This window comes from Thunnus albacares, chromosome 6, assembly GCF_914725855.1.
Source record: "Thunnus albacares chromosome 6, fThuAlb1.1, whole genome shotgun sequence".
NCBI classification, from domain to species: domain Eukaryota; kingdom Metazoa; phylum Chordata; class Actinopteri; order Scombriformes; family Scombridae; genus Thunnus; species Thunnus albacares.
In genome coordinates this window covers 7084193-7100576 of record NC_058111.1, presented here as the reverse complement: position 1 = coordinate 7100576, position 16384 = coordinate 7084193, and the positions used below count along the sequence as shown (strand labels likewise).

Genomic DNA, 16384 nt, shown 5'->3' with positions numbered 1-16384 from the left:
GTTGTGGAGTTAAGTTATTGACATATGCCACACCCATAACGCTAAGAGATTATGGGATGGATGCAAGGGGGATAGAAGAGGAGACCACAAAGATACATCCGTGATTTAATGTGAAATGAAATGAAACACCTTTACACTAAGCAAAAACATCTTGAGGAAAAATAAATTGTACGTACGGCCTCACAAGTTAGTCACACACATCGTATCCGGTGCTACGAGAAGCAGCCAAGCAGAGAATGAAAAGATCTGAATATTCATCAAAACATTTACTGAATGAACAATTTATCGGATGATACATGAAGCAAAGAGTCTGCAGTAAACATCTAAGAAGATAATGTGAAAGCTTTGTTGGATTGCTCAGGGTATTTATCCCTCTCTCTTCAGCCATACTCTTTAATCCTTATCTCTTTCTGTTCGCAAAATATAGAATGTATTACATAACACGCTGAAGCTCAACTCGCAGACTTTATGAAGATACAACATATATTATGTTTGAGCACATAGCATGCATGGTAAATTGTGTCATTCCTGATGATACAATTATTGGTTTATCAATTTATTGGATTAAAATGGATGGAGACTATTACAATAATGAGTATTTTGTTAACATTCAGCAACTACAGCCTGTGTGTGGATTTTGCTAGAGACTAATGGGAACCAGTCATTTTGTGTTATATAATGGCTTCAACCCCACAATCCCTTTTTCTCATACAGTGCAGTGTTTCTTCTCTCAGGTATGAGAGCTCGTGTTGGCAAGTCTCTCGCTAAAAATCAAGCTTTTTATTTTTTATTATCATTCTTTTCCTGTATTAGACTTCCAGTGTAAACCTCAACGCAGCAGCTGTGCGATCGTGCTACGTGGCCAGCTGCTCATTGTCATGCTGCGGTGAAAAGAGCAAGAGCTCCAAAAACAAAACATTTTATACTATGCTATTAAATTTTTTACTGTTTTTGCTGTAGAGTTTGACTGATCACACTAGAAAACATGTTCAAAGGGCCCTTTCAAATATGGTTTCTGGATCATTTATAGTCTGATTTACTGTATATCATAAAGAGAGCCTGAGATATCAACAGAGGCCAACTAGCTAGTTTTTGTCTTCCCAGCACATGAACCCAGCCGTGACTACTGGCCTCTTGTTGACATTGCAGGGTACTCGTATCTAAAACAGTTTCATCATGTCAAGTAAACCTCAAAGTTCACACTTCTGGGTTTTCAAATGAACTCAGCTTTGAAACATACAGTAACTTACAGTCTTAGTTATTCCTGTCAAATCTTAGGGAAGACAGAAGAAGTGCATATCCATATCTCCATATAACTCAGGTCAAATGCTCTGACAGTTTGTTTTGTTAGCCTCTCTTCATGCATGGCTTTTATCCAATGAAAAGCAAGATCAGGCGCACAGAAAGTAACACGGCTCACCTATGGCCCAATGCAGCGCTCCTGCCAACTCCCTGTTAAATATAAATACAATTTTTTGAGATGAAAGAGCCCGAGACTGCATCTAATCAATCACCGAGAGAAAGTCAGTAACGAGAGATCTGTTGTGACCAGCAAGGAAACGAGAAGAGTGTGAAAGTTTAACAAGCGTTATGGAGGGTTTTTTTGCCACAGTGATCTTGGCAGGGCTAATCTTAGCTCTGCTGTGGTTATTTAGTGTGAAAAACAGCAGGGAGTGTCGTTTACCTCCAGGACCTTTGGCACTTCCTCTCATAGGAAACCTGCCACAACTGGACAAAAACACACCTTTTAAAAGCTTTCTCAAAGTGAGTTTGGGAATAAAATTATTTAGCATTATTGATGTTAAAGTTCTATAATAATGTATCCTGTAATCTGGAAAAAAAACAGAAAGCAGACTGTCTCTTCATTATTCAGTCGTACTGAATTTGACTTTTGACTTTCTAAGGGTGCATTTTATCTGCATAAAAACAACATAATCTACCTGAGAATGTTTCTTCCTCCAACAGCATGTCTTGTTGTAATTCAGTGAAACCTACGGTCCTGTGATGACAGTGTACCTGGGCTGGCAGCGGACGGTAGTTTTAGTAGGATATGATGCAGTGAAGGAGGCCTTGGTGGACCAGGTAGATGACCTCACAGGCAGATGGGCACTGCCATTTCTGTTCAAAGTTACTAATGGCTACGGTAACGCAAGACACATCAAATCTCTCATCTCTGTCTTGGGAACAGTGATTTTTTTCATGCCTACATGTCTCCGTATCTGTACGGCTTCTCTTGCATGCTTCCATTGTCAGGTTTGCGCTGGCGTCCGTTGCGACGTTTCACCCTGACAACCCTAAGAGACTTTGAGATGGGATGCAAAGGGATGGCAGAGTGGATCCAGGAAGAGAGCAAACACATGAGGGCATAGACGCATTTAAAGGTGTGTTTTCAGCTGTTGTTGTAAGAGCACATGTTTCACACGAGGCTGATGTGAAAGAGGATTATTTCATAATCTCTTAAGTCAAGTTTATTTTGTATGGCGCTACAGTTCCAGAGGGTTTCTCTCTTGTATGCTTCAGTACAGTACATTAAATATAGTCAAAGAGATGCTAATCCAACCTTACACCTGAATGAATATGAACACCTAGATCATCAACACCTTTAGCAACAAATACACTGAACAAACAGATAAAAAACCCCACGATGATACATGAAGTAAACGGTGTGTGTAAAGGAATGTGTGGAAGCTTTGTTGAATCTGTCAGCGTGTTTATCTCTCTCTTTCTGCTATCTTAAGTTCTTATCTCTTTCTGATGGCAGTTTATGCAAAGTAAACATAGATTATGTTGCATAACCTGCTAAAAAACACACTGAAGCCTCACTCAAGATACCACACAGGGCAGTTTAAACTGCATTTTAATTTTAAAAGATCGCAAATTTGGTAAAATGGGACAGCCTGAATATCAACAGAGGCCCAGAGTAAAATGTGGTCATGAGAGGTGATCAACTTATGAATGTGAATTTACTAAAAATAATTGTTTCACTTAATATTTTAAAATGTATATATTGATCAATAAAAGTTGCTTGATGTTAAAAAGTTTGGCCGAGATAAACCTCCGTACATGAATAAATGTCTAAACACACCCCGATACAAGGCTGATGATTGCAGGTTGTAGTTATGTTGGATAGATAAATGCTAAGTAAGTTCTGATCTTTCCAACATCACTTTGACTTCTGATTAGTACTTTTTTAATTTTCCCACTCCTCCAGCCACGCCCTTTGACCCCACATTCTTGTTGAGCTGCACCATGTCCAGTGTGATCTGCTGCCTGGCGTTCGGCCAACGGTTCAGACATGACGATGAGCAGTTCCAGCGCCTCCTCAACATCATTTCTGAAATGATAACGTTTGCTAGCAGCCCTCTGGGTCAGGTAAGTGGAGGTGGGTGAGTCAAATAATCAGAGGCTGATGGTCCAGTTGTCATATGGTGCCCAAAACATATTAAGTAAGAATATTCTGTAATACTTTCCTAAATTTTATACACAACATACCGGATTGAATGTCCCAACCTACTGAACACATCTCTTTCCCTGGCTCATGGAGCGTCTGCCCGGCCCACAACACACTGTTTTTGCCCATATTGAGGAGGCAGGAGGGTTTATCGAGATGAAGATTCAAGAGCAAAAAGAGACTCTACACCCCAGCTCGCCCAGAGACTACATTGACTGCTTCCTCATCCGAATGAATCAGGTTGGAAAGAACAAACAACAAACAAAAACTCAACTGTCACCTGCTGCATAATTTACATTTTGACTCTGTTGTGCATCTTACAGCACTATTACCACTTTGTCCTCTCAGGAAAAGGACAACTTGGTGTGTACAGCGATGAATCTATTCCTGGCAGGGACAGAAACCACCAGCTCCACGATCAGATATGCTCTAAGTGTGCTGATCAAAAACCCAAACATACAGGATAGGTCCCTTTACAGAAGAGAGAGGGATATTATATTTCCAATTCTTAAGACATTGTGGTCAAGAACTGAGTAAGTCTGTAGATGCATCTACCTAATAATACGCATAACAACACTTTAGAATACCTTTTGCTTTATCTTATCCAGAGAAAATGCAGCAAGAGATTGACACTGTGATTGGACAAGAGAGTTGTCCCACCATGGAGAACAGGAAGTTCCTCCTTTTCACATATGCAGTCATCCATGAGGTGCAGCGTTTTCTGGACATCGTCCCCTTCAGCCTCCCTCACTATACACTCCAGGATGTCTCTTTCAGAGGTTATACAATCCCCAAGGTGACCTTACAAGATAACATTAAAGGATAAGTTCACAGTTTTCCAGGTCTGTCTTAAAAAGACAGTCAGGTGCCCATATGAACAGTGAAAGAGGTTTTCTTTGCTTTAATCATTCCTTCTGTTCATACTGACTATCAAAAGATCCCCTTCAAAAGTACACACAATCATTTTGTGCAAAAATGCATTTAAAAGTTGATGTGAAGCTTATATGAGGCTTCAGCAGTCTGAGTTAGTCATATCAAGTAGATATCTGACACATTTACAGTCTTTTTAGCATCAAATTCCCTCTTTGTGTTTCCTCAGACAGTGTTTCCCTGTTGAGCTGCGCTGGAAGTCTAGTAACAAAAAGAGGGACTTTGGCACTTAAAAGACTGTAACGTTGAAAGATATCTACTTGATTTGACTTGATTTGAGCTTCATATTAGCTTCAAATAAACTTTTAAATACATTTTTGCACAGAAGGAGGGCTGTGGATTTTGTCCCCCATTACTTACATTGTAAGTGCATTATGAAGGGATCTTCTAATGGTCAGTATGAACAGGAGGAATGATTACAGCAAGAAAAACATGTTTTAATGTTCATTTGGGCTCCTGACTGTTGTTTTAAGACTTGAAAAATTGTGAACCCGTTCTGTAATTAGAGTGCATCCTGCAATATTGTAGGAATTAACCTAATGTAATGGAAAAAAAAATATTATTAGACTGACATGATATCTTGTCTCGATAGGACACTGTGATTATTCCTTTTTTACACTCTGTGCTGAAAGAGAAAAAGCGGCGGGCGACTCCCTGGTCCTTCAACCCGTCAATCAGAATGGCAACTTTAAGAAAAATCATGTATTTATGCCATTTGCTGCAGGTAAAACATAAGTAGTTAATTGATAAGTCATCAATGAATGTGAATGTTAACTACTAGATGTTAGCATGCTGGTGTACCAACATGCTGACAACTTCATGAATCTGTGTTTTACCTGATAGTTTTTGTGAGTCATTTTGTGCCACTTGTACAGTATATATCTCACATTTCTCTCCTTTACAATCACAAGCAATTCTTTTTCATTATGCAGCTCTTTGGTTTTTTTTTTTGATTATGTCTCTCTTCAGGTAAGAGAGCCTGTGTTGGCGAGTCACTGGCTTTTCATCTTCCTAGTGTCACTGCTGCAGCGTTTTACATTTTCCTGCACTGGAGGCCCTGACAGTATAAACCTCATTCCAGAGTATAGAAGCTTTGCCGATCTGCCACGTAGGTACGAGATCATCGCCACGCCACGGCGAAACACAGACAGTCCACCATCGCTTGAAGCACTGAGACATCAACAGGACCTCTGTACAACAAACATTGTATATATATTGTGAGATAGAGAATGGATTATCAGACTCAAAAATTTAAACAACAGTGTCTCTTATAGCATCATTATGAATCCTCTTTTAGGCAGTTTTCATATATATATATATTTTTTATTTGAATATATTTTAATCAATTATTGGCTCCTGTGTTAAGTGTTAGCATGTATTCTTACATAAGAAAGATAAATGTATTACTGCTATAAAATATATTGCTACTAATACTATATAAAAGCACTAGGTCCTTTTATACAAATGGCAATAAATCACTTCCTATTGAGGAAGATGAGTGTATATTCCTGTTAAGAAGTTGTTTTCTTTATATAATGCATTTGTACTGTGATTCTACACAGAATTTGATTGGATGAATAGCTGCTAAAATAGAAATGTATCTACTTATAATAGAAGAGAAAATCTAAAACAGAGTTTTATTTCACATATTTGTACCTTCATTTTTACAGTTTCCCACAAAACCAATACTTGTATCCAAGTACCAAGACATCAACTGTATCATCTCTGTAAAAACCAGTAGAAAAACTCTTACTGGTCAGCAAACACTCCCACTGGCCTCCATTGAAACACTCCTTGAAAGAGCAAAGGTTATATTCAAACAGGGTCTTTTACTATTGTCCCTCTGTAAAACATTCCTACCAAATCCAGATCTAGTTGTTTGTGTAACCATTTATATCAATTTAAAGTTGCAGTACTGGTACTTTTTTATTCATATTTGAACAATCAAGCCATGTAAGGTTGTTGCAGTTGAAGCTACACAGAGAATCACATTGTGCTCTTCTGGATTAATGCAGCATTTCTTTGACAACTCGCTGTTCCTTTAATATGAAACAAAGTTATTTTGATAGACTGCCTCTATAAAAAACAACAACAGAGATCTGTTGAGCGGCGAGAACACAACAAGAAGATAAAGTGGGACAGTGTAATTGATTTTTTTCTGCATCATTACTCTTAGTCTTTTTTTTCTGTGGCTGTTTTGAGAGATAAACTGAAAGAAGTATTGTTTAGGTCCAGAACCTGCTGGTCTTCCTCTCAGTGGGGACCTACAAAAACTGGACCCAAAGAACTCTTCCTAAGATGTGTCAAGGTGAGTTACGGCTAAAAGCTTTGCTGCACTTGTAGGAGACTGAGCTCGCCATAAAAATGAAAGTACTGGTTGTATTTTAAAATCATATTTTCAAGATATTAATTAACAATAATAATATTATGTATTATATCATAGGCTTATGTCCCAGCAGAGTAATTTCAGTCAACAGGCAGTAGTCTGAATATCTCCACACCTAAAGTACTGCAGCTGTAAAGGGAGTTGAGGACAAAACAACAACAAACAAAAACACCATCCAAATAATCACAGTCCATCGTATTTAACATTTTAAGTGTGATTTTCAGTTGATTAAACTGTGTTTGGCATTCAGTTTCCTGCAAACAGTCAGCTATGGTTTCCGCTCTTCACCAAACCTCAACCACAATTTATTTGATGATGATTCTTTCCCAACGGCACCATATAACACTCACAGGAGATGTTCAAACAAAATAATCAGTGTGTTTCTTGTTTGTTAAAATAATGAGGTTGTTCATCTAGTATCCGTTTATCTTTGCATATGGACAATAAAAGCCAATGAAATGTTTCAGCTTTTTGGAAAGACCAGTACGACCACTCTACACAGCCAAATATCTTTAATAAGAAGTGAGAAGATATGTTTTTTGGGGGTAAACTGACTAAAGATGGAATGGATGGCTTTGATTTCTGTAGGGGTGGTCGATTTGCAAATGCTCATATGAGAGTTTTTGAAGTGCTGCTTTGAAGAACTGTTCTATCTATGTTATTTTTAGTAATTTAGGTATAAGGACATGTTGGCTGTAGATATCTAAGGTGGTCTAATGTAATGTCCTGCACCCTGAAAAAAAACAGTGATATTTATCAATAAACATAGCAAATTGAGCAGGGTGGCTAAAAAATATTATGATAAAAATGTCCATATCATGGGATTAAGATTTATATCCATGGCTGTGATAAAAAATGTGCATAAAGAATTGACTTCAATAAATCATTTACTGCAGTTCTATGTCCACCGACCTACAACAAACAAACCTGATAAAGAGCCATGATGGATGAATACAACCTCCCATCATTAGGAGGTCTTGATTCACATCATCAGAAGCTTTCGAAAAAATGTAAGAAGCGAATAATAAAACTCCTCCCTTCTTTTATTCATGCACTTATAATCTACTATACCAGCCTGTACAGGGTAACATAAAATAACAAAATATGTAACATAACTTTGTAATTTTATCAGATTGACATGACATCTAGTCTGAACAGGGCACAGTAATCTTCACCACGCTGCTCTCTCTCTACTGAGAGATGAAAAGAAGTGGACGACTGTGACTCTCGGGTCATTCAACCTTCACCACTTATTATTCTCTGCAGGTAAAACACCCACTTTTCCTCTTAAAACACATATTTTATTATGAATTTTTATGAGCATTGCACTGTAAGCTTTTGCAAAAGTTGACTGCTACCGTTCAAGTGCATACCTGATGATAGTCGATGCTCTGTTTGTTAACCAAACATGAGCAGGATAATGTGTTTCATAATCGCGGACTCAATGATGGCCTCTTTCCAGTACTTTTCTCATTGCATAGTTGCATGAGTTGGGGGGGGGGTGATGACCCATGGTATCATCTGTGTTTGGCATTTGTTATGCCTGCTAAAGCTGATTCTGATTGTAATACTCTAAACAATCTCACTTGTTGAATTTGCGGTTGAAAAACTGCTCTCTAGGGGGAATTTTTTTGGAAGTTGGAAAATCTGTACTCTTTACATGTCCAACTCTTTTCTGGCAGCTTCTTGGTGAATACATCAGTTGTGGTTTTGACTTGCAAAGCAGGTTCGGTCTTTCTGCTACTAAACTGATTTCAAACTTTGACAGCAGTCTTTATTTAAAACCATGTCCTTCTTTTATCTGCTCGCTCACAATGTTTTCACAATCATTGTTCATCTTCTGAGCTGTTTTCTGTCTGATTTTGATATATTACCCTCAACATTTCTCTTAAGTAGGTCTGTATAGTGGGATTTGTAACAAGTGGAATAAATTTCAATATTTATGATCAGTCTCAGGGTGCCTAGGCAAACTGTTTTTAGATTAAACCGACAGAAAAAGACTTTGGGTCGTGCACAAACATGCTCGTAGACCTTGAGTGACTGACCTCTTACCCGCTCAGCTGCATTCCAAAACTCAGTGTGGAAATCCAGCATAAGGGTTGGCCACCTAACGAGCAGCAATAAAAGCTGCAGGTATTCACATAATCAGCTGATCTCCCCAAAGACTTGGACCTTTCAGTCGACTGCAGAAGACAAAAGTGGGATATTTCCTTTCATGGAACATTATGGAGTTTTCTGGCACGTTGATTTTAGCAGGGCTAACCTTTATTTTGCTTTGGCTGTTTAGCCTGAAGAATCGTAGACAGTTTCGTTTACCTCCAGGACCCTCTAGCCTGCCTATCATAGGAAACCTGCACCAGCTGGACAAAAGAGCTCCATTTAAAACTCTGGTAAAGGTGAGTGTGTGTAAGACTGACAGCTTTGAAATACATAAATATGTATCTGTTTTTCCCACCGATGTGACTGTGCATAAAGCTACTGTATTGTGCTAGTTTGCCCTTGTTTAGAAAGTTTTTTTTTTTTTTGGCTGTATGTGAATCCTTCTGTATATTTGTTCTTGGCACTGTGTGAAAGTACATTGCAAACCAAAACCAGACTCATATCAAGCATACAAATTACTGCTTGTATGTCTAAATGACTTGCCTCAAGCTGATTCTGATTGTAATACTGAATCAACCTCGCTTGTTAAGAGAAATAATCTACTTTTTCTTGTCTTGCAAAGCCAAGTTTTGTGTTTGTGACCTGAATGTCTATGATTATTGTTGTGTTTAGGGGTTTAATCCCACAATGCAAGATTCTCAGGGTATCAGGGTGTTTTGTTCTCTGCTTTGCTCCGGTCGTGTTTACTTTGTTTTGTTCCTCGCATGCCTGGACAAGAATCAAATGTGTGTCTATTGCTCTGTTTAACCCCCAGCTCGGTGAAAGCTACGGCCCTGTGATAACCGTGTACCTGGGCCGTCAGCGAGCTGTTGTTTTGGTAGGATACGATGCTGTAAAGGAAGCGCTAGTGGATCAAGCAGATGACTTCACTGGCAGAGGGCCTGTTCCTCTTCTTATGAAAGCTACCAGAGGCTATGGTAATGTGGACGTTATCTATCTGTGTCACTAACACTGGGCTGCAAATCATTTCCTTCACTGATATTTTCTGGTTAAAAAGTGTCAAGTCTGTCTTCTGTTGCTTTTAATGCTGATGAAAGACATTACTTCCCAAAATATTGAATAGACTTAAATACACAGTAAAATGTATTCAAATTCTATCTTTTATATGTTGCAAAATCACAAAGTTGGGAAAATAAATTAAATTTTATTTCTCCAAAATTCTTCAAAATGCTGCCACATAAGCTTTTCAACTTTCTTATCGCCCCTCAAGCTCTCAGTTTCTTTTGTTTGTGTAGAACAGTGTTTTTTAAGAGTTTCTTTAACTACCACATCTACATCCTCAAAGGTTTGGGGATCAGTAATGGAGAACGCTGGCGGCAGTTGAGACGTTTCACCCTGACAACGCTGAGAGACTTTGGGATGGGACGTAAGAGGATGGAAGAGTGGATCCAGGAAGAGAGCAAACATCTGGTGGCCCGCATCAATAATACCAAAGGTATGTATTTGCAAGTACTTGCCTTGTGTTCGCTCTGTTTGTGTTTTTCTCCATCGGGTACGAGGCCATAATTAAAAATCATGAGGAGATGACTCGTCTTGTTCCAACGACATAAACTTAAATAAACTGTGTAAATAGGGCAGGTGAGATTTTAACATGACTTGTAAGACAAATGCACAAATGTAAACAAATATTTTGAGTTTTTAACAGTGTGTCTTTATGTTTTAAGTGATTTGCTGCCTTAATTTTCCTGCAAAAAAAAAAAAAAAAACCCAAACAAAACAAAGCTACAAGATGTTTTATGAATAGTACTTTAATACTTTGTGTTTCACAAATCAGTTGAGAAATCTGAGCTGTAATTGATGTATACTCAAGGCCAAATTTCAGGCGGAGTCAGATTTTGAATGTGCGGGGACAAATCAGGTCTGACTTTATGCACTGTCTGCTCTCACTGCCAAAATTCAGCTTTGACCGTGCAAGCAAATCTCACTCAATCCGTGTGACCCACTTTTTTTTTGCACAATCATCCGATCTGTCCTTACGCTCTGTCTTACTACTTCTTTGGGAGAAACTAGTTCCAAGTAAAACTGTTCTCGGTGAGTAAATGGGATATACACACCTAAAGACAAAATATTGATATTAGTATTCTGGGAATATGATTACTGGAAGCTTTTAAGAGTTATTCCTGGGCAGTTCTATTATTCATTCATGATTCACGTATGTCTCAAATTTTGAGGCAAAGCCATGGCTCACATTGGAAACGTATTAAGCAATCTCTCTCTCTCTCTCTCCTTTTTCTTCAGCCTCACCTTTTAATCCCACGTACTTCATGAGCTGCACCGTGTCCAATGTGATCTGCTGCTTAGTGTTCGGTCAACGCTTAAGCTATGATGACGACCACTTCCTCATCCTGCTGCAGATAATCTCAGAAGTCCAGAGATTCGGCAGCAGTGCCAGGGGTCAGGTAAGAGAAGAAGGTGCAGAGAAAGTGAGGCATGATGGAGACTTCAGTGTTTCTGAGCAAGATCCTTTTCTTCAGATGCAGAGTCTGTGTTCAATTCTTCATGAATTATTTAAAGCTTCAGTTTAAGTCTAACCCATGGTTAAATACTTTTCTCCAGTAAAAGTAAACTGATGCAAGATTCTTCTCCATGTCGAATGCATACTCTTATTGCCTTAGGGAATGATTTGAGGTCTGTGAGCAGAGAGGGTCAGTGGATTTTTATTTGAGTGGCACCTCTGTGCCTGTTAAATCCCAAAGGTTGCCAGGTTCTCTCTACTCTGCTAAAACTGGTTGTGAGACATATTTTTCACCTTATTCACCCGAGGCCTGTCCGCTCCCCTATCACAGTTGTATAACGTCTTCCCTGGGTTGATGGAACGGCTGCCAGGTCAACACCACAAAATGTTTGCCAAAATTGAAGAGGTGAGAGAATATATTATGAAAAAGATCCAGGAGCACCAGGACACGTTGGACCCCAACTCCCCCAGAGATTACATCGACTGTTTCCTCACCAGACTAAATCAGGTATGACTGAACTCAGTCAGTTCATGAGCCAGAATAAACACTGTGGACAGAAGTAAGAATATTTGTTCTGCTTCACTCAGCATTTTTAGCATGCTTACTCATTTCTTAACCTGTTTTATATTATTCACTGGTGCATTTTCAAATCTGTAGACAATTACAGATTGTTCTGTAGTTACTGAGCACTTTGTACCACTTGGTGCACAGATGAACTCCCTCAAGTGCATTTTAACATCTTGAATTTTGATCCCTCTGGTTTTATCATCAAATGTTTGGTTCTTTTAGGAAAAGCACATTCCCACAACAGAGTTCCACTATGACAACCTGGTGTCAACAGTGTTGAATCTGTACCTGGCAGGAACAGAAACCACCAGCTCCACTATCAGATTTGCATTAAGTGTTCTGATCAAATATCCCAAAATACAAGGTAGGTCACATAAAAGAGTGTAAAAGAAAATCTGGACACTTTCTTCACCCAGAAACCGGTGATGGATCCAACAAAGCAAATAACTTTTACATCAAGTGATTTATTAGCTTATTATCTTTTTAAACACATATGTTTTACACGATAACTGTTGATTTATTTTTAATAGACTCAGGGTACTATGGCTCTTGATCTTGCACATTGTCATTGCTTGCATGTAATCTTGATGATCTGTATATTTTGTGCTTCCTCTACTGTTATATTCATTGTACTTTGATTTATACTTTCAAGTACACTGTACTTGTTCTCTAGATGTGAGTTTCAGGCAAGTCTAAAAAAGGAAAGGTGAGAAATGCAGCAAATCCTCAGAAATTACGAAGCTGGAACCTACAAATGTTGACCGTTTTGCTCAATAAAAGACGTGTTAATCAATAATCACAGTTGTTTGATTTTCTGTTGATTTACTGATTGATGTATCAACATTTTTCATTCTGCAGAGAATATTCAGCAGGAGATTGACACTGTGATTGGACAGCGTTGTCCTTATATGGAGGACAGGAAGTCCCTTTCGTTCACAGATGCAGTCATCCATGAAATTCAGCGTCTGATGGATATCGTCCCCATGAGCGTCCCTCACTACGCACTACGTGACATCTCTTTCAGGGGTTACACGATTCCCAAGGTATTCTGGTTTCAGTTTCTGGTATTACTTAAAAAAACAAAACGCTGCAGAATGTTCACAGGTGATAGAAAACACCCCAGTTTGATATAATGTTTTGTTTCAACAGGATACAATAATTATTCCCTTGTTACACTCTGTGCTGAAAGAGGAAAAGCACTGGGCGACTCCCTGGTCCTTCAACCCTCAGCACTTCTTGGACCAGAATGGCAACTTCAAGAAAAATCCGGCATTTCTGCCATTTTCTGCAGGTAAATTATTAATTAAATATCCTTCAACTGTGTGTCAGAGAATGTGGCTGAACATTGGACCTGCTGGCTGAGCAGTTTAACATTTAGTGTTGTCATGCTTGTCGTAGCTATGATGTGTATAAAAGGCCAATAATAAACCCAGCGACTACAATAACATTTAAATTTATCTCAGGTTTATTTCTCCTCAGTGGTTTGTTTGTGGTTATTTCTCAGGAAAGAGATCTTGTGTCGGTGAGTCGCTCGCTCGCATGGAGATTTTCCTCTTCATGGTGTCACTTCTGCAGCGCTTCACCTTCTCTTGCCCCGGAGGACCTGACAGCATCGACCTCAGTCCTGAGTTTAGCGGCTTTGCCAACGTGCCTCGCAGGTACGACATCATCGCCACGCCACGGCAGTCATGATATTTCACAGCATATACCGGTGTTTTCGACCCATATTTCTCCTCCGAATACATTTTTCACAGGGACAAAAAGGAGCACACGTTGGTTCATAACTTTAAAATGTAGAAACCAAATGGCTATAATATAGTTAGTTTATCAGCATATCGATGGTCAAAGAGCAAAACCTCCTATCTGAAAAATGCACTTTTTTGAGAAAACTAAAAATTCTTGCAGAATGCTATTTGTTAAGGATACCCAATACATAATACACTGTTTTTGGACTATATTATTATATTATGTGTTAACAATACTGACTAGATATTAATGCCTCGCAAAGTGCAGATAGGAGCTTTTGCACTTGGTGCAAGTTGGAAGAGGTTCTACAAAACGATGCTCTAAATTAAGTTAATAATTAAAATTAAATTAAAAATAAAATTAAGTTTGTTTTCAGGTAAAAAGATGTAGTAAATGTAATAGTTACTGCATTGTAGTATACTAGGGTCAGAATTCCTTAAATTCAGTGTATTTGCTTCCTGGTCCACTGGAAATGAACGTTCAGTGATTGTGTAACACACTCGTGCTGTAGCCTCTCTACACATCCAGGGACTCTGAGTTGTGTTTTTGTGTTGTTGTGTGACTTTTCTGTCACAACGAAGGGCGGGATTATCTTGCAGACAGACTGAATATGAGCAGCCTTCCTTGTTCTCATCATCCAAAGTGAAATCCGCCAATCAGAAAATTCTGCAGATAGGAGGTTTTGCGCTTTGGCCTTCGAATATGTGGTACTGTTGGCCTGTTTAAAAATATCTGATTCACTTTTAGTAGTGAAAAAAAGTATTGTCATGTGCCCAACTGAATTTCTGTAACATCTTTTGTCTTATATAAATTCTCAAACCAGTGGTGTTAAGACTAAATTCTCCGTATTTCCAAGATATTTCCATTTGAACTGTTGAAGAAATTACCACCAAATATGGTGCTGGTGCCAAAGGGAAAAAAATCCTAGAAGAATAGATACTATATATATTTTTGTTATTGTTTGTGTTGTGTGAATTTCCTGGACTCTTGTTGAGATCATAATTGACAGTGACATTACATAGTTAAAAATGTCTAATCTATATTTACCAGCTCAGAACAGTCAACTCTACTGTTATTGCTTTGAACAGTGTTACTGGTATTCCTATTAAAGGACCTTAACAACATCAACGCTGTGTGTGACATGTGTTTACAGACTCTGTGTGCCAGCTTGCTCAATGCCTTATTGTAGCTACAGTAAATTACAATCTGTTGAGTGAAACATTCACATCCAACATGCGATGGCTGGTTCGACGGTGGATTGTAAAACTACAAGATTACAAGTCACGTGGTTCTCACAGCTCATTTACTCAAATGTTTTTAGATTCAATCAAGGATTAAAGGTTTAACCGAATGTTAAAAAGGGTTTACCAAAGCTGTCTCCTTTAATTTGTTACAGCAGTTTACATTTTTTTTTGACTTGTTGAGTTTATGTTACGTCCCCAGAATACAAAAAGTGCAAATAAAAATGATCTTTAAATAATCTTGTGAATGATGCCAGAAAGCAAAATGAGTCCCTGATTGTCTAATTTGTATATAATTTATATAAACCACCTGTCAATACATAGATACCTAAGAAAGAGTTCAGCATTAGGAGAAGATATGTTATCATACACATACATTATGTGTGTTGTTTTATCACTGATTGCACTCTGTTCACACATCTTCCTAACACCATTTTATTACTGTAATTGGAATTTATAGTGTTCATATTTTATTTGTTGGTATATGTTGTTGTTTCCTCAGCCTCTATATATGTTTTGTGAAAAATACACCATAAAACATGAAAAGAATTATATACTCATTTATTTTATTAGTGAACAAAGTGCTCATGTGACCACGTGTAGGATTCTCACAACAGATTAAAAACCCGCCGGTTCACGCTATAAGAAGGAGCAGCAGTGATGTATAACAATGAGTCACGTCTGTAATTTGATGAGTTCGAGGTCAGGTGATCAGTCAAGCCGTGTGTCAGGCTGTCAGGTGTGTTGATGGATGGTCCAGCGTATCACTGTCTTGTGTCGTGAGTAACAGAGTGAATGTCTGTGTTGGGTTTTGGGGGATCGTTGTCAATACAAGAGCTGCAATATGTTAAGAACCCATCAAATTACTCTGAGAGAGGATCAGCTGTCATGGCAGCTTTTATTAACAAGACTGAGTCAAGAAGTTAAACAAGTGTGTAGTATTGTATAGAACTCTATTATATATTTGCCTTTTATAATACAAAATATACATGCTTAATAAGGCTGAAGCTTCTAATGCATTAATTTTTTAGAAAAAGAAAATCCTGAAAATAAACACTTTTAAAATATAATTGTGTCTTAATGAATATCTTGATCATTAGATTAATCTCAATGTACTGTGTAGTAAATATTGTGTAGCCTGTATTTGCCTGCATGGAGATCCTTTGTTTGTCATTGAGTGCACCAAGAAACTCACTTCACTTCGTCCGAGTGATGATGGCACACCGGTGACTTTTATCATTTATTCTATACCATTATATCAAGCTGTGAAAATGCAGTATGCATAGAATGCACATACTATATATATACCATTCTTTGGTTATCATGAGTTTTTTTGCCTAACCTGCAACTGTAAACACCTTAACTATAGTTTGTTGTGTATTCAGTATTAAGCGACTAAGTCTGTGGAGAAGTGAAAGTGATCATAGAATTAAAAAAAAAACACTTT

General features: G+C 38.2%; 1 protein-coding gene and 1 pseudogene across 1 annotated transcript; both read left to right on the top strand.

Moving 5' to 3' along the window:
- The first annotated feature begins 1590 nt into the window (after positions 1–1590).
- LOC122984202 lies at positions 1591–5602 on the top strand (annotated as a pseudogene).
- A 3258-nt stretch (positions 5603–8860) lies between these two features.
- LOC122984519 (cytochrome P450 2F3-like) lies at positions 8861–14826 on the top strand. Its single transcript, XM_044355018.1, has 9 exons — positions 8861–9163; positions 9682–9844; positions 10213–10362; positions 11166–11326; positions 11714–11890; positions 12173–12314; positions 12809–12993; positions 13100–13241; positions 13455–14826. The coding sequence occupies exons 1-9, from the start codon at positions 8993–8995 to the stop codon at positions 13640–13642; spliced, it is 1479 nt and encodes a 492-aa protein (XP_044210953.1). The 5' UTR covers positions 8861–8992; the 3' UTR covers positions 13643–14826.
- The last annotated feature ends 1558 nt before the right edge of the window (positions 14827–16384 follow it).

Coding starts and splice junctions, on each gene's coding strand:
- LOC122984519 (XM_044355018.1), top strand. CDS start 8,993: ATGGAGTTTTCTGGCACGTTGATTTTAGCAGGGCTAACCTTTATTTTG. Junction 11,891..12,172: donor TCCTCACCAGACTAAATCAG/GTATGACTGAAC, acceptor TGGTTCTTTTAG/GAAAAGCACATTCCCACAAC. Junction 13,242..13,454: donor ATTTCTGCCATTTTCTGCAG/GTAAATTATTAA, acceptor GTTATTTCTCAG/GAAAGAGATCTTGTGTCGGT.